General features: G+C 43.6%; 1 protein-coding gene across 1 annotated transcript in view; it reads left to right on the top strand.

The window, feature by feature from the left end:
• LOC133396306 (cadherin-18) overlaps positions 1-11,806 on the top strand; it is a 74,275-nt gene extending 62,469 nt beyond the window's left edge. The window contains exons 11-12 of the mRNA XM_061666012.1: positions 4,300-4,551; positions 10,996-11,806. Of these exons, the coding sequence (XP_061521996.1) occupies positions 4,300-4,551; positions 10,996-11,519 (776 nt within the window). The 3' untranslated portion in view covers positions 11,520-11,806. The remainder of the gene's footprint in view (positions 1-4,299; positions 4,552-10,995) is intronic.
• The last annotated feature ends 14,138 nt before the right edge of the window (positions 11,807-25,944 follow it).

The following is a 25,944-nucleotide window of genomic DNA, read 5'->3' as shown; positions in this document are numbered from 1 at the left end:
CAAGTTGATTTGACAACATTATCATTCAAAATGAATGGCTTACAGATGATTTGGTTTACAAACAAATTCCCAGGTTGAATTTTGCTCCTCCCTGATGTACAAAGCTTCTCTCTCAGTCAAGATCAAGTATCTCTTCAACATACTTCCATGAAACCGATTACTGTACTGTTTTCTTATTTAGACAGGGTTTTGACTGCAACTTGTGGCATCTTAAGGCTTTTCCGCAACAGCTCAAAAACTGCAAATAGGTGAGTCGGGAAAACAGAAAAAAATAAACACTAATCAGTGAAGTCGTGACGAGTGAGGACGTTTGCGGAGGATTGGGACTGAGGCTGACCACGAATAGCGAAAATCTTCAAATAATTGACGCTCCTTTATCATTCCCATGTGAAAAAATTAACAAAACAAAACAAGAAAAAAACACAAATAAACAGCGGATCGGGTCAAAACAAAAAGGTATGCGAATAATAGGTTCCCCCCAAAAAAATCTGTGACTCCACGAATATGATGCAGATTACTGAACAACTTACCTTTTTATGATTCAGAGATATTCTCATTTATGTATTCATCACAAACATTTCTGTACACTGAGCAGCTAGTCATTAGCAGCTAATCAGCTTTTAACTTCCACCACTGCCTGGTGACAACCCAGACCTTTCTCTACATCATCTTGAGAGATTTACCACGCTGCTTTCTTCAGACCCCGCATGCCTGTCGTACCTTTACTGGAATTTTCCATAGGCTATCAACCGGTGGTTGACACTAGTGCGTTACAGAAAGAGCACAAGAATATTTGGATCGGAAAAATGTGTCAGTTGATGAGGTCTGTAAATGCTGATTTATGAACAGGCATTGGTTTAACATAGCTTTGTAAAGGACAGAGCTTTTATATCATTAGACTGTCCCGAGCGAGCGTGATATTTTTAAACTCCGAACTAAAGCGACCTCCCACAGTGGGTGCCGTCGTGTTGTTGCGCCGCTTTATTGTCCGCTTCAGCACATCCTGGGAGGGGAAAAAAGTGCTCCGTCCACTTCAGTGAGCTCTCTCCGAGGCAAACATGTCCTCTGAATTTATTTTTCATTCTTCTGTAGCCAGAGAGAGAGTCTGCTCGCACACCTCAACCCATCAGAGCGACTTTCACAGTTTTTTTTTTTTTTTTTTTAAATACCTTGCCATGTGTGGAATGCCGCCGCTCAGACCTGGACATGCTGTTATTGTCCCGTGAAAAGCATGTATAGCCAATTCATGACTAATCATGTGAATAACCCGATTTGATTCCATGTTCTGTTAATAGTTAAAAAGCTCAACAATTAAGTTTTCTGGCTCATAAGTGGACTATTCAGTGGACAAGAACAGGTGCTTGTATATGCGGTTAGGCAGATCACATGGTGTTTTCTTGAGCTCGTAATTGGATATACCGTAATTTCTCGTGTCTAATGCGCACCCATGTATAATACGCACACCCAAAGTTGACCTCTAAATTCTGGAAAACCCTTCTACCTATGTATAGTGCATTTTTACAATGCATGATTTTGCTTCTACCCATATGATCAAAACATGAAGTATTATCTGTATTTTGTTAGTTTTTTTCAAATAATTATTGTGAAGTTAAGCTTTTTATTTGAACACGTAATCCTTTTTTAAAATTTACTTGCTCTTATTTTGAAATTCACAGCCCTACTTTTATTTAGCAAATTAGAAAACACACAATTGTGCTCATATGTTTGATTACCCAGGCAGAATTTGTAAGATGGGTACAATTCTTTAAAGAAAACATGAAGGACCAGGCGAAAAACATTTAATTTTATTTTAATGGGATTCAAATTAAACAGTCAAGCATTTCAGAAAAGCATTATCAGTAAACAAAACATAACCATAAAGAAATTAATGATGGTTGTTGTTCATTCATCAGTCATATTAAAAAAAAATAAAAAAATATTTCACAAATTCTGCCAAGGTATGTAAACTTATGAGCACAACTGTACATGTATGCAGTCATACGTACCCCCTGTCATATTGGAATGAAAGTGTAGACTACACCTTCTTTGTAACCACTAGGTGGCGGTGGCATTTTAGAATGAAAGTGTACAGCTTTTTCATTACCACTAGATGACGGCATACATCCATAAAATGTGAAAGTTTTTTCCATTTGCCCCCTATACCTATGTATAATGCGAACTATTGACTTTTGAGATTTGGGGGGATGCGCATTATACACGAGAAATTATGGTACGTTGACAGCAACATATGCCGCTATGGTCGTAATGATGATGTTGTAGTACTGCTAGAAAATGCGCAGCAGGAAGTGAAGTACAAGTTGGTGCGCTGAAAACCTTTAACGAGGATGTGAGTCGCTCTACCTCCTGGCTGATTACCTGTGCCCCACACTCACACACATTACATAACATACAACACAACAGTGATTTTATGGATGGCTGTCACGCTCTGGCGTTAATCAACAGGTGGGCGGACGAAAGGCCGCCCACCTATGCCTCACATGTCCTCATTGATGTGCTGTGCCTGATTTGTGGACTGTGTGAAGACGTATGCATAAAAATACACAACGCATACAAATACACAATTGTGTGCTGAGGACAAAGGAGACAGAAAGATCATTCAGTACACTCGACAGCTTGCAGCAACTCAAACTAGGACATTTCAGGCATGCAAATAGCGAAATCCACAAATAATTGACGTCCATTATAATTGGATTTTATTTTGAACTCCAAAAAGTATAAAAGAAAAAAATTGGGGGGAAACAAATCTGCAAATAGGTGAACCCACAAAAGCTACATTGGAAAGAAAATCTTTAAATTGGTGACCCTGCGGGTGCTGGTACACAGAATGCCTACAAATCATCCACAGTTGAAAAATAGTACACCACTCACTAGGGGTTGAATGACTAAGGAAGTTTTTTTAATCAACTATAACGCGATGAAAGTCGACTCCAAGTCGATTAATCAATGGTGTCATTGATATTTTTTAGCGCAGTACTTTTTTGTGCCACGGACCGGTTTTATGGAAAGACATTTCAATAGACAAACACAGAAAAACAATAAGGCTAATTATTAGCCAGCGTCAAGTGTTAAGCGTCAGTAAAGTTGACTAGTCGACTAATCTGCTCAACCACCAGTGCACTCAGGCGTGCACATGATAACCACCACCTTGCACAATAGAAATACACAGGACTAAAAATAATCAACAGTCAAATAAGTTAAAGTTAAAATTAAGCTAAAATAAAATCCACAAATAGACGAATTCGCAAAAAAATATGCGGGAAAAAACTGTATAACTGGAAATAATGGACCGTTGCAGCTCACAGTCCACATTTATGTGCTTTGCGTGGTTGTGGTCTGTGTTAGGATGCACACACAAAAACACACACATACAGACACACAGCTGTCTGCATCCTCTCATCTCCCGAGTCCTATTTGCATGCACAGTCTCACATCCCCCCGCCTTCTCCGTACCACCCGCCAGCCAAGCCACCCGCGTGCTGATTCGCTGATACGGCGAGTCCGACTTAATAAAGCTTGAAGTGCGCGTTGCCGTTCCCACTGTCCATTTTGGCAATTATTCACACAAGCTTGGCGAGGAAAGTGAAGTCGCCTAGCGTGTAGGGGGCGCCAATGTCCATACAGCCATATCTATTTCTAAACCTCTACCCATGGACTGAGCGACAGCCAATCGCAGGGCATGTACTCACATTCAGACTCATCGACATTTAGAGCAGAGAGAGGGAAAGAAATGCTCACTGTCAAGTCTGATTTAAAAAATAAATAAATAAATGAAATACTTGCTCTTCTGCCCTCTCTCCGTGATGCGCACTCACGGCCAACAACGAGGCGCTCTAAAGTAAACAAACTATCCAAAGGAAAGATGCATTTTCAGAGGGTAGGCATGGCTAGCTAACCGCACGTCCCGATAACTGCTGATGCTAACAAAGGCGCGTGAATTCTCACCTAGTGGGGGAGCGGCGACTCATAGCAGGGCCGAGGTGGCTCACAGGGCCCTGTCTTAGCCACGCCCCAAAATATCAGGAGAACTGAAACAGTGAAAAACTGTTTGATGCTTTATATCTACAACTGAGTTCTACATACAGTTGCATTTTTTCAACAACAGGGTCTTGGGTAATTTTGTAAGATGAGTTTGAAAGGATATTAAAGTGTTCTAGGATCCTAGTTTACGGTACATTGTGGCCTAAACTATTAATATAGCCATTTATACCATAATCAGTTTACTGAAATGATGGCCTTTTTCCAACCGACCTTATGTTGCTGTTGCTGTTGCTGTTGCAGACAGCACGGCGAGCATCGTGGCCCGGCGGCGACGCTTCAACCACCTGACGCAGGAGCTGTACGAACTGCCCGTGGTGGTGTGGGACAGCGGCGAGCCCTCTCTGAGCGGCACCAGCACCCTGACGTTGCACGTGTGCCCGTGCCAGCGCCACGGCAAGATCCAAATGTGCCAAGGTGAGGCCTTCCTGTCCTCGGCGGGCCTCAGCACCGGAGCGCTCATCGCCATCCTCTTGTGTATCATCATCCTGCTGGGTGAGTTGGGCAGAGATGGAAAAAAGTACTCACACTTCAATAGAAGCACAATAATCCTTCATTTATTGTGGGGGTTAGGCTCCGGACCATCCCCACAATAGATGAAATCCGCAATATTTATTTATTTATTTTTATTCCCTGTGTCAGGACAATCCACCCTTTATGTCAAAAAGTTTAAAGTTACCTTATGTCTCAGAACTGCGACCAATTGTCACCCAAATGTATGTAATTCCTCTCAAATTATCTGAAACTATCACAATGAAATCCCCAATAGTTTGGGATTTTATATCAATATGGGCCCGTGAGGAGGTCATGATTCTCGGGTGACCAATGAAAATTTACCGTAATGTGAGTGCGAATGGTTGTTTGTTTCTATGTGCCCTGCGATTGGCTGGCAACCGGTTCAGGGTGTACCCCGCCTCCCGCCCGAAAACAGCTGGGATAGGCTCCAGCAGCCCGCGACCCGCGTGAGGAGAAGCGCTTCAGAAAATGGATGAATGGATATATACATTTGTAACATTAGACATTACAAATGACATTGCATTAAAAGTTCACCTTTTCCACAACCCCTTGGTACCGGTATACATTTGTACAATGGTTTTTCTTTATTCATTTTCCTTATACCTATGTATAATACAGTCAATTGACTTGTGATGAATTCTTGGGGGGGAATGTGCGTTCTACACAAGAAATGATGGTGTGTTCTTAGGCTAATGATATACAATTTCACAAAATAGTTTCCCTCTTTTAATAACTTACAAAGTGCTCATACTGAGAGGACAAAAAAAGCAGGAAGACGGCATGTATTGTGAGGGCAAAGGCGGACGAGATGGTTGCACAGTGTCTGACAAGGGCACACGAGGCGGAGGAGGAGGAATGAGTGCACTCTTAAAGACACAGGTGGGATTCAGAATGAGGCTGGCAAGAAAGAAAAAGGCCTGGAGGGCAGAAAAAGAAGAGGTAGAGGTTGTGAAGGACACGGCAAGAGGATGAGATGAGAGGAGGACACAGGAGACCGGAAGATCATTCGGTACAGTGCGCAGCTTGCATTACATCTTTCTGCTACTTCCTATAATAACCACCTTGCACAATGGAAATAAAAAGAAGGACTACAAATAATCCACAGTCAAAAAACAGTCGGCAGCACAAACGGGCGTACTGTACACTTAATAGGATTAATGTGATGTCTCTTCTCAGCAGTCATTAACAACTGCCACCTTGCACAATAGGAACGAACACATCAACTCGAAATAATCCACAGTCAAAAAATAGAACGGCCTAGTTCAAATACACCCTGACAAACCACAAAACTGTAATCCCCGAATTGCTCCTTTACGTGGATTTTGTCTTCGCCTCCCATAACCAAAGATGACAACTTTGCCGAAACCCGCCTCCAAAGACGATGTATATTTAAAGTTGTGAACAAAACGTTGCATGATGTAATGCGAACGACGTCGAAAAACATCTGGCGTCAGCTTGTCTCGTGGCCCGCAAGGCATTTCGGACCGGACGTGATGCGATAGAACGCGCGGTGCCAGCCGCTGTCTTGGGGTGTTAGTGCGTGAAGATGATGCATATTCGCGCTGGCTTTCCTCGGTCAGAAAAATTTTAAAAAGGCACAATCCACCACTCCACCTCGCATCTTTCATCACAGATGTGATCAAAGCGGGAGGGACGCGAACGGGTCGCGACAGCGGCTTTCCTCCGAGATTGAGTGTCGAATGCTGAGAGACGACAATGTAGTGAATCTGAAACATAAAAGAAGGCAATGAATGCTGCTCACACCTTCACCAACGACACGTTCAAGTACTTCCAGTCACCACTTATTCATGATAACCACCACGGTGCACAATAGAAACTAACAGAGGGACTAGAAATCATCCACAGAGCCAAAAGGTTTTTCAAGGCACAGGCATCCGCTCGATGTACACGCCAAACTTAACGTGCCTGCTACTGATTCGTGATGACTGCGACCTTGCACACTAGAAGTCACAAAAGTCAAGTAGTCACAAATAACTCATATTCAGCTTCAACAAAGTAGCAGCGCTAGCAATACTAAGCTAGCATTAGCACTGTAAACAAGCCAATGTTAGCCACGTCTGCTACGTTGCTAGCATGACTTATTTGCAATGGAGTGAAACTATAACATTAAATAGGTTTTATTCATTTTTGGGACTGCACAATCGATTATAAATCACCTTGCCTGCATTTTTTATTTTCCAGAGGTGGATATCCTGCCATAGTTTCAGCAAAGCTCCTGAAGCCCAAGCTAACCTAACTCCAATGTAGCATTGTAGTTGTCATATAATGTTTTTTGCCATTTGTTTTTCTTACAGCTAGTGTCCTGTCTTTACCTTCTTTCTTTCTTTTCTTTCTCTCTGCCCTCTCCTTTTTCTCCGTGTCTCCACTACTCGCTCTGTCCAACTGCAATTTACAATAAATATCTATCATAATACAAATAACCACAGAGGAAGTACATAAAACTCCCCTGTTGCACATAAAAGAAATTCTGGTACAACAGAACAGAAAAAACTAGAACGACTAGAAATAATCCACAATCAAAAAAGTGGCAGTAATACACACAAAAAATGTGATAACTGCTCGCTAATGTTTTCATGATAATCACCAAGGTACAATCGAAAGGCACAATAGAAATAGACAGAATGACTAGAAATAAGCCACAGTTATATGTAACTTCCATTTTGCGCAATCTAAATAAATTGAGTAGCTCAACCCACCCCGTCCACCTTCTCTTCAATCCACTGCCCTTAGGCAGGAGGCTACGGAGCATCCGATGCAGGACCACCAGGCTGAGGAACAGCTTCTTTCTGGAAGCTGCTAGACTACTAAACTCGAACAGTGCTCTGTAGCCGTGATGGGCTAATCTGAAACCTTGGGTATTAAAATCGTGTGCCATTTGTGTAAATGTGTGTTGGGATGAAAAAGTCCTTGAATCCTAAACTTGGTCCGCTCACTAATGTTTTCCTGATAACTGCCACCTTGTACAACAGAAATAAACAGAATAATTGGACAAAATCCAGTCAAAAAAGTCCCAGCAATGTAACACAATGACTAGAAATAATCCAGTCAAAATTGTGACAGCTATATACAGTATATCATATATATATATATATATATATATATATATATATATATATATATATATATATATATATGTGTTTTTGTTTCTTTCACCAGTTGTTCCTGACAGCTACCAGTTTGCACAATCGGAAAACCAAAACAAAATAATCCAAACTAAAAAAAAAAAAAAAAAAAAAATTCCCTTTTGTTACATTGCACACAATTATAATGTCAGAAAAAACTTTGAGAAGCAGTGTGTCAGTGTGAAAGCTTCACTCTTTCTTATCTTGCTTTCGCACTGCACCAGTGTCGTCATCTTCAAGCATTTCTTATCACCAGCCAGCGCGTTCGTATCACAGCATTATACCAACGTTGGTGTGAAATTGGTTGTTTATCCATTGTCGGGATGCCTCTTATGTGTCATTTAGTAAAAAAAAAAAAAAAAATCTATTTTAAGTCATCTTTTGATTTTGATGAGGTGGATTAGTCTGTGCTGTGCGTGCGCTAATGAAGCATAATGATGTCCCTTGGGGATGTGGCTTTGTGGTAAAAAGACGGCGTTTATTTCAGCAGATGGTGGCATTAACATCTCGTACAGAGGTCATCAGTAACCAGAAGAAGCACAACACACAATAACGATAAGAATAACTTAAACAATAACTTTTAGTGCATTATCATGGATCATACATATACAGAACACATATTGATGTTACTGAATGTGCAGTGATTATGGAAACTATTTAGTTTGGTATGTTACAGCCTTAATCTGAAATTGAATACATTCATTTATTTCCTCCAAATTCTACACACAGCACTCAATAATGACACCATGAAATTTAAATTTAAATTTTGTTGTGGAAATGAATTAAGAATAAAAAACTATGCATCACAGCCTTTGCCCAACACAGTGGTACCTTGACTTACTAGTGCCCTGACTTTCGATTTTTTTACAGTTAAGAGCCTTCGCTTCTTTGATTTTGTTTAGTTGTTTTTGTTGTTGTTTAAATCTATATGTTTTTTAAAAAAAATTAAAAACTGGCCAAAGCACTTTCGGCCGTTTATTTAATGGGGCAAACGGTCAAAAACCCAAATACAAAATGAAAACACTCACAAGGAGCATGGCGCAGACACTAAATCTAAACTAACCATGTAGTAGATTCTGATGTCACACACGAGACCACGTCCCTTAAAGGCACACACCAACACACGAATACTACCATGTGTATGTGACTTTTGGCTTGTTTACACTTTATAAAACCAGTTTATATCTTCACCTTTTCATTTTTTTTTTTTAACGACAAATAATTGCGAACAAAGACCTTTCTTTCCTTCTGATGCACAAGAGGATTCACCGAAAAGTCAACCTGCTTCACTGTAGTGCCAACTATTGTCAGAGGACTTATTTTTTGCCCTCAGTATCGGTGGCTGTTGTCAGTAGCTTTCACGAGTACCCGATACGTTGAAATCAGTTCGGCATCGGCCCGATACGATACCTGGTATTGGTGCTCGCCCACCCCGTAATTACAACCTAGTCTTTTTTTAATGATGCCACAAGCAGCTTGGCACGCCTATCTTTAGTCAGTCCTGCTGAAAGATGAACTCTCGCCCCCAGGCTTCAGTCAGTCCGCTTCATCTCTGCAGCCATTGTGCTGCATTATACATTGATGCGACTTCATTTCTGACCGGCAGGAGAATGACATGATCGCATATGCAAACACGTTTCCCTTCCTTCTTATATTAGCATCACAGGTGATGACGAGGCACGCACGGTCGTCAAGTAGACAGCTTGCGTCAAAAGGGTCAGCGCCGTCAGCTGAAGCGTGTTATTGATTTACGACTCCTCCGCGCTTGGTCGCATTTTATTGTCCAGTTCGAAAAATCTGATAAATAAGCACATAAAAAAAACCAGCATGTGTTTACAAGCCATAAGGTTTGCGTTGTGAATTAATGCGCACTTCATACTGGCATTAGCATGAACAACACAGCAGCTGTACTTTAATGGGATTGTGTCCAGTTAATTTAACACGGAAGTCACATTTATTTGTAGAACGCACTCGACAACCCCTGGAGCAAAACAATAACATAAAACATAAATACATAAAAATGTAAGACGCATAATGCTAATGAATAGTGATGCATTGTTTGGTATGCAGTCATCCATTGTCCATAATAATTGTCACTTTGAGCAATAGAAATAAAACAAAGTCAGACTAGAAATAATTCTTAGAGGGAAAAAAAAAAAAAAGCTCCACACACATGTACGCAATTAGTCACACAGGTCACATATGCACCTGCAGTGTCATGCAGTTACTGTAATGGAGTCACAATAAGAATAAACTGAGCAAGCAAAAATATTCAAAGAAAACCTTTATTAGTCCCACAATAGGGACATTTGCAATGTAATTAAAACACACTTTTAAAGTCTTCCGTATCGCCTGTTTTCACTCTCTCGCTGTCAAGAAATGGGAGACTATCCTAGGACTTCACTTTGAGACACTTCTCGAAATAAGAGGCAGAGCGTGCTTGCTTCAAGCTGTTTTTCTGTACTGTAAAACTGACACATAAAACAATAGAGGATTAAACATTAGCTATGTAAACACCAAAATGTTCAACCTAACTATATAATTAGAAACAAAGCCCTCTAGCGTAATGCTAACATGTAGCATGGATGCTTCCCGGCATGATGTGGCACAGCGTGGTTTTGCAGTAAAGCCGCGCAACTCTAAATTCTGTCTTGACTTTACAGTGTACACTACCCCATAGTAAAGCCCAATTTTAAAAAAAAATGGTTCTGGCGCATTTTTGAAATTTTTACAGTTTTGGCATGATGCTTTGTGGTATATTTATGGTTTAAACTATGAATATAGGGAATTATAAACATTTTAGTGAGGGGACAACTTAAATGACTTTTTTTTTTGGTTTGCTTGTTTTTTTCCCAAAGGAATCAAAGTCAATTTAAAGTATAACCGGTATGTGTCTTTGTTTTTATCTGTCAACTGTCTTGAGTCTTATCTGTGTAACAGATGTCAGCTCACACAGTGCAAATGTAGTCGAACCTCACTCCTCGGAAGTCCAAAAGAGGCCGCTGCCGTTAAGTTGGTACTCCGGGCTTTTAGCTTAGCGCTTAGCAAACTCGAGTCTCAACCGGTGATACGGTGATGGTGTGTGTTCGATCACTGCAGTTACATCGGTGTACTTTTTCTTAAATTGTCTTAAAATGTATTTTGTGTCCAAACTGTCATTTACGACAATAAAGTATATTGAGCTGAACTGAACTCTTCATGGCAGGGCTCAGTCTCTTACTATATCCCTGCTTGCAGTTTCATCGTCTTTTTTTTTTTCTTTCTATCTTGTGTCCCGCAGCCATCGTAGTTCTGTTTGTGACGCTGAGACGCAGCAAGAAGGAGCCGCTCATCATCTCGGAGGAGGACATCCGCGAGAACGTGGTCACCTACGACGACGAGGGCGGCGGCGAGGAAGACACCGAGGCCTTTGACATCATCGCCCTGCGCAACCCGGCCGCCGCCGAGGAGCTCAAGTTCCGGCGGGACGTGCGCCCGGAAGCCAGGCAGCTGCGCAGCGGCAACGGCGGCGGACCCCGCGGCCGTCGGAGCCCCTCGCCGCAACTGGACGAGGTGGACGTGCATGAGTTCATCAAGCAGAGACTGGTCGAGGCCAACATGGACACCAGCGGGCCGCCCTACGACTCGCTGCAGACCTACGCCTATGAGGGCCAGGGTTCGCCCACGGGTTCCATCAGTCCGCTGGACTCTCCGGGGACGGGAGCGCAGTCGGAGAAGGACTATCACGACCTGGACGACTGGGGGCCTCACTTCCAAAGACTGGCAGAACTCTACGCAGAGGCAGAACTGAACATGAAGACTTAATGTGCCGCTTCACTCCTACTCAGACCAAACCAGATTGAAAATCTTTTGGAATCTTTGCTGACATAATGAAGTAACAGATCTACTGTCCAGTGGTTTTTACCATCTGAACTGAGAGTTGTTTTTGTTTTTTGATCCTCCTTGGTGTGGAACTACGACGAGGAAGAGATTTTGAGAAGAAAGAGCAACACTATGGGGAAAAATGAAAGGGATATTTTCCTTGTGTATATTTTTTATTGCTCAATAAAGTTGCGATATCCACGTGGGTGGATATTACGTGAGAAAGTGCACACTTGTCTCCTTCCTGCATCGCGGTTTCTGGATCCTGTCAGATCAGCTTCTGTTCTTTTTAATCCACGCGGCCTTTTAAACACATCCTCCGACATGGCCCATCACCTGGACACGTACTGTCGTATTGTCCACAGCTTTGGAGTTAATTAAAGAGGCCTTTTTACAGCCCGTGAGGGTTTATGGCAGGAATATTGCAACGGATGGAAGTAACGACGCTCCGTAGGGCAGTCCCGGAGGCAAGCCGCAAGCTCGTGTCCGACGGAAGCTGGCGAGCGAACGATCCTCATTCCAGAGGCACTTGGGAGGCCTGATGAAAGAGTTTAAGATTACGATTGTTGGAGGACGTCGCAGCGCCGAAGCGCGGCTCACAAAGATTTGAATTAATGTGTTTACCTCAAACTATGTAGTATATAATCCTTTTTTTTTTCAGAAACCTTGTCCAAAATTGACCTAAGGTATACGATGGCTTGTTTACAGGGTTGGTATTACAAATGTTGCAGATTTTATACTCTTGAGTTTTGAACCTGAAAAAAATTGCAGTAATCTTGAGACTTGGCAGGGCCAAGTGCCAAATTCCGATTGTTAGCATTTGTTAGCGTAGCGTTTGTTCTAGTGTTTTGTTGGCCTGGTTTAATAACTCTTTGACGCGTTGGTTTGAATGAAGCAACCATTCCTCAGCTTCACTAATTATTCTGCTCAATATATTCAAATGCCATTAGCGACACTGACTCACTGGATGGCTTGAGTTGAACACCAGTTACTTATTTACATACACGCAATGAACTGGATCGTCTTTCCTCACTTTTGACTACCTACAACAGCACATACACCATACCAAACCATACATAGACACACTTTATTAACTGCACAGGCCAAGTTTTAAGTAACATTGTAACATTTGTACATCGAGAAGTTAAGCACCGTGTAATAAAACAAAAATGCGATAAAACGACCCACCATTTAAAGGCCTGAGAGACAAAGAGGAAACAGAAAGGCGATTACAGACTGTCACTTAATATGTACTTGAATATTAAGTGCATTTACCGTATCTTGTAAAGATGAATCTGTGCACATGTATTTGATATTTATTGAATTGTAACGGTTACATTACAGCAGCCTGACACTTTGCTATGTCGCAGTCAGTTCAATTTCATGTTTGATATCAACAAATTACTTTTTTTTTTTTTTTTTTTTTTTTTACTAATTACTTTCAGTGAAATTCGATAATTTCCAAAGCACAATTTGTTAAAGTCTGTGTACATATCCTGTATAGCAGCATAATGTGTACACTCATTGTCGAAGAAGCCCACATTATTTAGCCTTTTTGCGTCTTTGGAGTTTTAGCAGTGTACCCGACACAACATTGATGTTCGGCGAAAAGTTGAACTTCGTTGCCTCACAAACTCTGATGACAGTCTGGAGAAAAAACAAACGAGCGCCTGATGAATATTTTAAATCCTCCCCCTTTCTTTTCTCCTCCCGCGTCCCGCTTATCATCTCCTGACTGCGTCTTTTTTTTTTCTTGTCACCAACAACGTTGTCATCATGTCTACTCTCAAGGTCCTTTAAGGCAGCGTTTATCAAAACTTGCGCTCCCTGCGATGGACGTATAACGTTGGGAGTCCGGAAAATAATTTGCAATGAATTGTTATGTTTTACCATTTTAATAAGTACTACTGCGCATATGGGGACCGGTGCGCTAATTCAACAAATCCAGAAAGCCAATTACTCCGCTCTATTTTCATTAAAAGCTGCAGTTGGATTACGATGTATCATCACATAAATCTGACATCCCTGAATGAATACAGCAAAATGTTCAGTTAATAAAAGCTTCTTTTGCAGAATAAAATATATTAATATTATGAGAATAAAGTTAAAATTCCCCCTCCTTGAGCAGTCACCTTGTCGTGGTGGAGGGGTTTGTGTGTCCCAGTGATCCTAGGAGCTAAGTTGTCTGGGGCTTTATGCCCCTGGCAGGGTCACCCATGACAAACAGGTCCTAGGTGAGGGGCCAGACAAAGCACGGCTCAAAGACCCCTAATGATGACGACAAACAATGGACTTCGTTTTCCCTTGCCCGGACGCGGGTCACCGGGGCCCCCCACTGGAGCCAGGCCTGGTGGTGGGGCTCGAAGGCGAGCATCTGGTGGCCGGGCCTGCACCCATGGGGCCCGGCCGGGCACAGCCCGAAAGGGTAACGTGGATCCCCCTTCCCATGGGCTCACCACCAGTGGGAGGGGCCACAGGGGTCGGGTGCAGTGTGAGCTGGGCGGTGGCCGAAGGCGGGGACCTTGGCGATCCGATCCCCGGCTACAGAAGCTGGCTCTAGGGACGTGGAATGTCACCTCTCTGGCAGGGAAGGAGCCCGAGCTGGTGTGTGAGGTCGAGAAGTTCCGACTAGATATAGTCGGACTCACCTCCACGCACAGCTTGGGCTCTGGTACCAGTCCTCTCGAGAGGGGTTGGACTCTCTTCCACTCTGGAGTTGCCCACGGTGAGAGGCGCCGAGCAGGTGTGGGTATACTTATTGCCCCCCGGCTCGGCGCCTGTACGTTGGGGTTCACCCCGGTGGACGAGAGGGTAGCCTCCCTCCGCCTTCGGGTGGGGGGACGGGTCCTGACTGTTGTTTGTGCCTATGCACCAAACAGCAGTTCAGAGTACCCACCCTTTTTGGAGTCCTTGGAGGGGGTGCTGGAGAGCGCTCCCGCTGGGGATTCCATTGTTCTGTTGGGGGACTTCAATGCTCACGTGGGCAATGACAGTGAGACCTGGAAGGGCGTGATTGGGAGGAACGGTCCCCCCGATCAGAACCCGAGCGGCGTTCTGTTATTGGACTTCTGTGCTCGTCATGGATTGTCCATAACGAACACCATGTTCAAGCATAAGGGTGTCCATACGTGCACTTGGCACCGGGACACCCTAGGTCGCAGTTCGATGATCGACTTTGTGGTCGTGTCATCGGACTTGCGGCCACATGTCTTGGACACTCGGGTGAAGAGAGGGGCGGAGCTGTCAACTGATCACCACCTGGTGGTGAGTTGGCTCCGATGGTGGGGGAAGATGCCGGTCCGACGTGGCAGGCCCAAACTTATTGTGAGGGTCTCCTGGGAACGTCTGGCAGAATCCCCTGTCAGAAGGAGTTTCAACTCCCACCTCCGACAGAACTTTGCTCATGTTCCGGGGGTGGCTGGGGACATCAAGTCCGAGTGGACCATGTTCCACGCCTCCATTGCTGAGGCGGCCGACCGGTTGGTGAGGGATGCCGTCAAGCTGAAGAAGGAGTCCTATTGGGCCTTTTTGGCCTGTGGGACTCCTGAGGCAGCTGATGGGTACCGGCTGGCCAAGCGGAATGCAGCTCTGGTGGTCGCTGAAGCAAAAACTCGGGTATGGGAGGAGTTCGGTGAGGCCATGGAGAAAGACTTCCGGACGGCTTCGAGGAAATTCTGGTCCACCATCCGACGTCTCAGGAGAGGAAAGCAGTGCACCACCAACACTGTGTATAGTGGGGATGGGGCGCTGCTGACCTCGACTCGGGACGTTGTGAGTCGGTGGGGAGAATACTTCGAAGACCTCCTCAATTCCACCGACACGCCTTCCCATGAGGAAGTAGAGTGTGGGTTCTCTGAGGCGGGCTCTCCTATCTCTGGGTTTGAGGTCACCGAGGTAGTTAAAAATCTCCTCGGTGGCAGGGCCCCGGGGGTGGATGAGATTCGCCCGGAGTTCCTAAAGGCTCTGGATGTTGTGGGGCTGTCCTGGTTGACACGCCTCTGCAACATCGCGTGGACATCGGGGACAGTGCCTCTGGATTGGCAGACTCGGGTGGTGGTCCCCCTTTTTAAGAAGGGGGACCGGAGGGTGTGTTCCAACTACAGGGGGATCACACTGCTCAGCCTCCCTGGTAAGGTCTATTCAGGGGTGCTGGAGAGGAGGGTCCCTGGTGAGGTGTTCCGGTCACGTCCCACCGGGAGGAGACCCCGGGGACGACCCAGGACACGCTGGAGAGACTACGTCCTTCGACTGGCCTGGGAACGCCTCGGGATCCCTCCGGAAGAGCTGGATGAAGTAGCTGGGGAGAGGGAAGTCTGGGCGTCCCTGCTAAAGCTACTGCCCCCGCGACCCGACCCGGATAAGCGGTAGAAAATGGATGGATGGATGGATAAAGTTAAAATTCAACTTTGATATTCAGACTTTATCTTGGAAAAATACGACTTTAACCACATAAGATTACGACTTCTTATCCCGGCAAAATATCTCTTTGTTCTTGAAAAAAATATACGGCTATTCTCATAACATTGCAACTTTTCTTTCTCTTAAAATTAGGATTGTTTTTATATGGTAACAAAATATTTTCTTTTCTCAAAAACCGTGCGGCTTTTTAATTCCAACAGCACTCAGAGGTAAAACACATGAGGCCATTCTAGAAAAAATCTGAAACATTTTGACAAAAAAAAAAAAAAAAATTATTCTCATAATATTGGGCAACATCTTAATTCCTACGGCATTATCGTGATTATTTCAAATATTTTTTCCCCTGTACCTAAACAGTTTGAGGATCCCTGCTCTGACGTAACCAAGGTAGACGCTGACAAGTATACTTTCCTGGTTGTTGACATCTTGAGTTCAGTCACTGTACATTCTCGTGCAAACCACATTGCATAATTTTGTGCATAATTTCACGAGCTTGCTTTTTGTCGCACAAAAATCAAGCAGTTGCCTCGGGAAACAAAGAAGCTGAAATCCTTACATTTCATCCTGCGGGGAAGAAGAAAGAAAATCCACTTTGCACCACATAATTTACTCGCACAATTTTAACACAATTAGGTCTATTGAATGCGATGGCACCAGCTTGACCCCTCCGAAAATGGCCGCTGACGATATCACTTCCTGGTGACGCAAACCCCCGCGCAATTTGGGCGAGAGATAAATGACTGTTTGTGTATGTGTGTGTTTTCACCCATGAGTGGGAAAGTAAAGACTTGTAAATGCTAATTAAGCGCACACACCGACAGTCACACAACAAGTTTAGAGCTGAGAAATGAACTCCGGTGCTAATTAATTAAAAAAAAAGCTTGTCGACTTTCCGCTCGGGGGCCGAGTGTGTGGGAAACCGAGCGGGAGATAAGCGCCCGACACCACCAAAGGTTTACGCAGATTAATGCGTCACTCCTGAAATAAAGATTTCATCCCAGCGAAAGCCCCGCGAATCTACCAGGGGCCGAGTCAGTGAAATTTCTCCTCATGAGAACAACGAGTGCTGTCCACAGAGGAAGGATGGATTTTAAGACATCCCTAGATCTTACTGGGCCAGAACCAGACTTAAAAACCAGTAAACCAGTGTTATTTAATGTCCATCCATCCATCCATTTTCTACCGCTTATCCGAGGTCGGGTCGCGGGGGCAGTAGCTTTAGCAGGGACACCCAGACTTCCCTCTCCCCAGCCACTTCATCCAGCTCTTCCGGGGGGGATCCCGAGGCGTTCCCACGCCAGCCGAAGGACGTAGTCTCTCCATTGTGTCCTGGGTCGTCCCCGGGGTCTCCTGCCGGTGGGACGTGCCCGGAACACCTCACTGGGGAGGCGTCCGGGAGGCATCAGAATCGGATGCCCCAGCCACCTCATCTGTCTCCTCTCAATGTGAAGGAGCAGCGGCTCTACTCTGAGATCTTCACGGATGACCAAGCTTCTCACCCTATCTCTAAGGGAGAGCCCGGACACCCTGCGGAGGAAAGTCTTTTCGGCTGCTTGTATCCGGGATCTTGTTCTTACGGTCACAACTCACAGCTCGTGACCATAGGTGAGGGTAGGAACGTAGGAACGGTAAATTGAGAGCTTCGCCTTTCGGCTTAGCTCCTTTTTCATCACAACGGACCGATACAAAGTCAAAATCACTGAAGACGCTGCACCGATCCGCCTGTCGATCTCCCGGTCCATTCTTCCCTCACTCGTGAACAAGACCCCAAGATACTTGAACTCCTCCACTTGGGTCAGGATCTCATCCCCGACCCGGAGAGGGCACGCCACCCTTTTCCGACTGAGGACCATGGTCTCAGATTTGGAGGTGCTGATTCTCATCCCAGCCACTTTACCCTTGGCTGCGAACCTTTCCAGTGAGAGTTGCAGATCACAGCTTGATGAAGCCAACAGAACCACACCATCTGCCAAAAGCAGAGATGCAATACTGAGGCCACCAAACTGGACCCCCTCTACACCTCGGCTGCCCCTAGAAATTCTGTCCATAAAAGTTATGAACAGAATCGGTGACAAAGGGCAGCCTTGGTGGAGTCCAACCCTCACCGGGAACGAGTCCGACTTACTGCCGGATATGCGGACCAAACTCTGACTCCGTTCGTACAGAGACCGAACAGCCCACCATATCAGGGGGTTCGGTACCCCATACTCCCGAAGCACCCCCCACAGGACTCCCAGAGGGACACGGTCGAACGCTTCCTTCAAGTCCACAAAACACATGTAGGCTGGTCTGGCGAACTCCCATGCACCCTCGAGGACCCTCCCGAGGGTGAAGAGCTGGTCCACTGTTCCACGGCCAGGACGAAAACCACACTGCTCCTCCTGAATCTGCGATTCAACTTCCCCGTCCGTTATTTAATGTCAAAATGAGAATTGTAATATCTGCATTTACCTTTGAACTATTTTACTAAATGCAACCACAGTGGGATACAAGTGCCCTGACATATGAAGTTGATCCGGCACAAGAACAAGGAAGGACATTACAGTCGGTACAGTTGAGTTTTCGCATTTTCCGTTTGCAGATTATGTGGAGGGCAAATGTTATTACTGTTTTTCTACAGTTCTACAATTTTGTTTTGCGGGGGGGGGGGGGGGGGCAGTTTAATTGCATTTCCATACATTTCAATGGTGAAAGATGATTTGAGATTACAGTTGGGCATCGAGAATCGAGAACCGATTGGAACTGGGACTAACGTTCCGGTTCTCCCGGAATCGTTCAAATGAAAACATTTCGCTTCCCAGTTTCGATGCCTACAGTCTGCCGACATCTAAGAAGAAAGTGGCAAAAACCAACAAAGAAGAACGCGCACGAAGACGTGCTTGTGCCCAACGGCGGCGGAGAACAAACCTGAGTCTTAACTTTGATAAAATAAATGACCAGACACCTCACTGCAACACTTGGAATAAATTTATACTGTGCAATGGAGGCTTTCACGATGTGGAGAAGTCTGACGCGCTTGCGGGCCTCAGCCTACACCGAACGGAACTTCAGTCATATCAAACTGGGTGAGTGAAACAATAAAATACGTCTATGCCAACATTGAGGCAGCAAGTGAAAAGCTGGTTTGCACTTTTACACTGATGTTTTTGAGCATTTTTTTTTTTTGTCTTCAAACCATCGTAAGAGCTGATGACAGAAAAATTAAAAAAAAATTAACATAGAGCTAAAACTTCACCAAAGGTCAAACTATTAACTTTACATCATAATGAATTGGGACAAAATTCACATAAACGTTGTCTTACAGTATCACAAACACTAAACTTGTGCCTCATTGGTGGGTAGGTGAAGGAATCAACGTTTTATAGTATTTGGTTCCATTTATTACTCTTTTTCTTGCCATCTAGGTTTACTGTCGTTTTCAAAATTCGCCGCTGCCGTGTGAAGTTACTTTTCGTGCCAAAATGTTGAGTTGCGGTGCACAGCCTTCAAAATAAAAGACTGCAAGCTTAAAACAGGAAGTCAGGTTCAAACTTGCACATATAAACCGTTTGACGTGATAAAACAGCTATAAATAACTATTTTAACAATGCTATATTTAACTTTTAGCTGAAACATGAATTAATGAAGGTTAATTCAGTTCCACACACATTGCCTTTTAGTTCATAGGTTTGATCGTGATACTGGTTATAAAGAACCCCGAGTCAAATGTTCATTTTAGTCTATGCTGCGGGCTGCTAAGAAATTAGATGTTCATAATTTGGATACCCTTTATTTAAACCATGCAAACTTTTTGACCGAGCTCACTAAAATAATTGGAATTGAGAATAATTTGGAACCGGAATCGAAATGAGGAACCGGAATCGGGACCAGAATCGCTCAAATTCAAACGATGCCCAACCCTACTTGAGACACAGATGTTTTGTATCTCAAGGCACCGCTTTATTTTGTCAAATCAAAAGTTACCTTATAACAAAAATTCAGTGGGGACTTACCCGACTTAATCTACCTCTTAATACCGCCATTATGGAAACCTTCAAGTCTATACAAAACTACAATAAAACAGCACATAACTGTACCACATACATATGTTGAGCAGTTCACAATCAATATTTATCTAATAACATGACAAATAAATAATAAAATACATCATACTCAGCAAATATACTAATGAAATCATGATTATCACATAAATGCATCCAGATCGCTACATGCAGTATGTGCTCGTCGAAATTGGTTGTAACCTGACCAATCAATCAGAGGACAAAAAAAAAAGCTGACATCATCAAGGGCCGGTTCGCTGGTCCTGTGAGGACGAATTAGATATCTGATTGTTCAAACCAACACTGCCTTTGCTAATATTGTAGTTGCAGTTGGCCAGCACGACTTATTCTGAAGGCCTTGGGCAGATTACATTGACATGGCAACACAGAGATGCTGAAATCCGATTGTATAATAAATCGAACATCCACATGTACTGGAAGCAACTTTGCAGAAATGCTACTATCCACCCGTCTTGGCACATACATTGTATTCTTGCTTTAAAAAATATTTGGGTTTAGTTTAGCAAGTCACTGATGGCGTAGTGGTGCACTCGCCTGACTTTGGTGCGGGCACCGTGGGATCAGTTCCCACTCAGTGACGGTGTGAATGTGAGTGCGAATGGTTGTCCGTGTCTATATGTGCCCTGCGACTGACTGGCGACCAGTTCAGGGTGTAGTCCGCCTTTCGCCCGAAGTCAGCAGGGATAGGCTCCAGCGCCCCATGACCCTAACCAGGATAAGGACAATGGATGGACAATGGGTTTAGTTTAGTTCGTTGAATTGAGGGAAATTTTAATCATACGTAAGGATTTGAGTGTGGTGGAGTTATTTAAAAAAAATAACAATAAATTCAGTGAGTCTATTATGTTTGGCGTGATTAATGAAAAAGGCAACAACAAAAAAACCATTTCTGGAACAACTCACTAGGATTCTTCTTCTCCCAGTCGCGTCTGGTGTTGGATTTTATTCTCTGTCAACATGTAAAAAGTCATTCAAATGGCACCAAACATATGCAGGTAGCGCCATACTGCAACCGCTAACAGTCAGAAGCCTGAAGAAACTCGGGAATTTTGTTTATCAGGTCAAGGGAGACCAAGTGTTTGTATATGTGTGTGTGTGTGTGTGTGTGTGTGTGTGTGTGTGTGTGTGTGTGTGTGTGTGTGTGTGTGTGTGTGTACGAGGTCGGAGGCTTGGCATGCAGCTGCGGCGGTGCATCTTATAAATGTTCATGACTCCTGAGTGCATGAAGATGATTTGGAAATAAACATATCAAAGCCACACAGAAACCTTTCAAATGCGAGCTCGCTTGTGTTTGCCTACAAACGTTTGGCTTTGGAATTCGGTCAGCATCATGTTATTATTTATTTTCTGCATTGCATTTTTCTGCATTGCATTTTCACCTGTTATCTATTGATTAATGGTTTTGTTTTTTTAATTCAGACCACAGGAGAAATTGAAATGTTTTCAGCATTTGAGTTTGAAGATAGGGTTAGGCTTTCAAACCAAGGTCAGATTTTTCAAAGTAGGGTTTCAAGCTGATTGTAGGATTTCAAATCAGGGTTTAATGACAGGGTTAATGGTTTCAATTCAGGGTTTAAAGATAAGGTTATCATTTCAAAATAGGGTTAGGATTTTAAACTTGGGTTTTGAATTAGGTTTTCGGTCAAGGTTTAGGGTTTCTCACAAGGTTTTTAATGAGGGTTTCAAGCCCGGGTTAAGTTGTGGCTCCCGGTGTTAGCAGCTTGACTGATGTTGTTTATTGCACAGAGCGTCTCGTTGCCGCCGCTGTTTGGACAAACTGAAACGTGTGATTTAGCTACAAAACATGTTGTCAAGCTTTATTATTCGCGTGAGCGCCTTCTGAAAAATGAGTCGTCCTCGTTGGGCGCAGACAGCCTGCGAAAGAGAAAGTAACCAGGGTCAATAGTTCCAAGGGGGGTGAAAAAAATTCTTTATCAACACTTTCATGGGATTTTGTCGAGGATTTTTTCCCCTTCAACATTCGTCAAAAGCAAGGGTGCCCAAACTTTTGCTGCTGTAGCTGTCACTCATCTCATTGAATAGACAAAACGTTTTAAGACGGGTGCTTCACTTTATTTGCAGACCATCAGTCATCCCACAGTGTGAAAACTAAGCAGCTACAAATGAACATTTATCAGTCCCAAAATCAAGACCAGTTACAATGAAGAATACGAAGGTCTTTTTATAAACACAAAGAACATTTTTCTCAGACTTGATGTCAGAAAGCCGCAAGTGTGGGAGCCATAAATTCCAGCAATTAGCCTGAATTAGAGGAGTAAATTCCAGTAATTATCCAATATCACAGAAGTCAGAGCAAAATAACGAACCTGAAAACAAGAATAACCCGGTGGCAGATACCAGATATTAGCAAGTATCTGGGAACTAAAACCTAGGAATTAGTCAGCGTCCAGGAGGTTAACGGAAGTCCTTGATTCATATGACTTCATTCTGCTTGCCAAGGCGAGCTAATCTAATTCAAGACTTCAGCTCAGTTTCTTCTTTCTGGAGCTTAGACTGTCTTGAGATTCAGGATGTATGTGTGTCTGTTGTGTCCTGAAACTCTTCTTTTCAAAGTCTCTGAGAGAACTACTTTCTTCCTAGCACCTCTCAGTCCAATTTTATGGGCCATCGCCTTGAAATAGTTTAATATCGTATCTGTTGGGCGGAATCCTCCCATCGCCAACATCACTACTTTTCAGGAAATCAAACAAACACCACCCCAAAAATCATGTTCAATTGCGAATTTACAACCCCAATTCCAATAAAGTTAGGACCTTGTGTTAAACATAAATAAAAACAGAATACAATGATTTGCAAATCATGTTCAACCTATATTTAATTGAAAATACTAGAAAGACAAGATATTTAATGTTCAAACTGATAAACTTGATTGTTTTTAGCAAATAATCAATAACTTTGAATTTTATGGTTGCAACACGTTCCAAAAAAGCTGGGACAGCTGGCAACAAAGACTGAGAAAGTTGAGGAATGCTCATCAAACAGGTGTTTGATGAGCATTTGGAACATCCCACAGGTGAACAGGCTAATTGGGAACAGGTGGGTGCCATGATTAGGTAGAAAAGGAGCTTCCCTGAATTGCTCAGTCATTCACAAGCAAAAATGGGGTGAGGTTCACCTCTTTGTGAACAAGTGCATGAGAAAATAGTCGAACAGTTTAAGGACAATGTTCCTCAACATACAATTACAAGGAATTTAGGGATTTCATCATCTACGGTCCATAATATCATCAAAAGGTTCAGAGAATCTGGAGAAATCACTGCATGTAAGCGGCAAGACCGAAAACCAACGTGACCTTCGATCCTTCAGGAGGCACTGCATCAAAAACCGACATCAATGTGTAAAGGATATCACCACATGGGCTCAGGAACACTTCAGAAAACCAATGTCAGTAAATACAGTTCGGCGCTACAGACGTAAGTGCAACTTAAAACTCTACTATGCAAAGCAAAACCCATTCATCAACACCCAGAAACGCCGCCGGCTTCTCTGGGCCCGAGCTCATCGAAGATGGACTGATGAAAAGTAGAAAAGTGTTCTGCGGTCCGACGAGTCCAAATTTCAAATTGTTTTTGGAAATTGTGGACGTCGTGTCCTCCGGGCCAAAGAGGACAAGAACCATCCGCACTGTTATGGATGCAAAGTTCAAAAGCCAGCATCTGTGATAGTATGGGGCTGTGTTAGTGCCAATGGCGTGAATAACTTACACATCTGTGAAGGCACCATTAATGCTGAAAGGTACATACAGGTTTTGGAGAAACATACCCTGCCATCCAAGCAACGTCTTTTTCACGGACGCCCCTGCTTATTTCAGCAAGACAATGCCAAACCACATTCTGCACGTGTTACAACAGCGTGGCTTCGCAGTAAAAGAGTGCGGGTACTAGAGTGTCCTGCCTGCAGTCCAGACCTGTGTCCCATTGAAAATGTGTGGCGCATTATGAAGCGTAAAATACGACAAAGGAGACCCCGGACTGTTGAACAGCTGAAGCTGTACATCAAGCAGGAATGGGAAAGAATTCCACCTACAAGGCTTCAACAATCAGTGTCCTCAGTTCCCAAACAATTATTGAATGTGAGGGAAGAGTTTTCTTCTTTATGCCACTTCTCAGACTGTTAAATGTCCCAGTTAACATGAATATTTGACTTCTAAAGCTGTCAATGGCATTGAATGTGTAGATTTTATTATTTATTTTTTTAAATAGTGATGCAGGCTGTGTAAAAGGTTATTCGTAGTACACGCCATTATATATGGCCGCTAAAAAATTGACGTTGAGCTGCAAAGGCTCCAAGCTGTAATTTGGACATCCGCGTTGCACAGAAACGTTTATCGTTTGCGTCGGACGTGACGGCGAAGGCCCATCAAAGTCTTTCTATCTTGTCGCCGCCTCCCCGAAGACCTCATTGTCCTCTTAATTCAAAATTATTCCCTGAACAAATGAGCACACCTGGTACCCGTACACCAACCCTGTCGGAGACGAGCGGGATGACAATCAAACACACGGAGAAACACAACAGGTACACGGCCAATGATGGATGGCAACCTGCTGACTCCGGAGATTGAGCGAGCTCGTCGATCCTCCGTTGACGTCTTTACATCTTTGACGCCAAGAGTTCTGCTCCATGTTACTAGAACACTGGCTCTTCTCCTGTGGACTCATCAACACTGCTTGCAGCAACCATGGAAACAGTTTTGGGATTGGACATCAGATGCTTCATTTCCATATGTGGATTAATTCAATGACAGCACCCTGTTTGAAGCTGACAAGAACATAAATCGAAGTGACCTTAATGATATGACTAACACAAGCGTCTTAGATCAGATGCATGTAAAAGCAGTCGGGTTCTTGCGCCAAAAAATGGCTGCAAATTCAAAGCCTTTGCCGCAGAGATGATGCCAAAGAACTTTTTAAAATTGGGGGTTCAAGACTAGGTTAAAGTTTCAAACAGGTTGGGGTTTCAAATTAAGGTTTCTAGCTATGGTTAGGCTTTCAAACACGTCACACGTGGTTTATGGTTTCAAAAATAGGTTAGAGTTTCAATTGAGGAGTTGACGCCACGGTTAGTGTTCAAAGTAGGGTTTCAAGACATGTTAAGGTTTGCCAAGTAGGCTTTCAAACCTAGAATAAAGTTTCAGACAAGGTAAGGGTTACAAGTGACAGTTTTAAGCCTGGTTTAGGGTTTAAAAGTGGGGTTTGATGCTGGAAGACATTAGCGTTTGAAGCCAGGTGTCGGGTTTCAAAGAAAGAAACACGTTAGGGTTTCAAGTTAGAGTAACAAATGAATGTTTGAAGCTACGGTTTCCTAAGATGTTAAATAAGGGTTAAAGGCAGGGGTTGGTTTTTCAAAGTAGGTTTTCAAGCCTGGGTTAGGGTTGTGTGATGATTCATCTTGCGTCGAATGAAAACAACACGCTTCTTGGTGCGTCTATATTATCAGTGATTGTTGTGACGGTGAAGTACTCCCACCTGCGTCTCACTTGATCAACGTCTTCCTGTCGTGATTGTTCGTGTCACCGGTGAGCAGCCGAGCACTTAGCTCAATAATGAATTGTTAATTGACTCATTGTGATGTCGTCTTGGATACGAAGGCAGAGACTCGGCCGCTCTGTCTATCGGTTCAATCTTGAAGGCGTGAGTCAAACGTAATCTTCTTTTTCTTGAGTGTTTGAAGATAATGAAATGCAGGCCGTGACTGGAGGAAGACACATTTGTTTTGTATCGTCCTGCTCCTGGATAGTGCTAATTAGCGTTAGCCCATCAACAACAGCAATGAATATTAGGATACTAGACTTTCATTTTTCATGGCAAAACATCATCAAAATAGGTTTCGCCATTCACCATCGCCCATTCCTCGAGTATACGTGGTTC

This window comes from Phycodurus eques, chromosome 21 (genome assembly GCF_024500275.1).
Source record: "Phycodurus eques isolate BA_2022a chromosome 21, UOR_Pequ_1.1, whole genome shotgun sequence".
Lineage (NCBI taxonomy): Eukaryota > Metazoa > Chordata > Actinopteri > Syngnathiformes > Syngnathidae > Phycodurus > Phycodurus eques.
The sequence above is the reverse complement of the archived record's forward strand: the minus strand, read 5'-3'. Positions and strand labels throughout refer to the sequence as shown.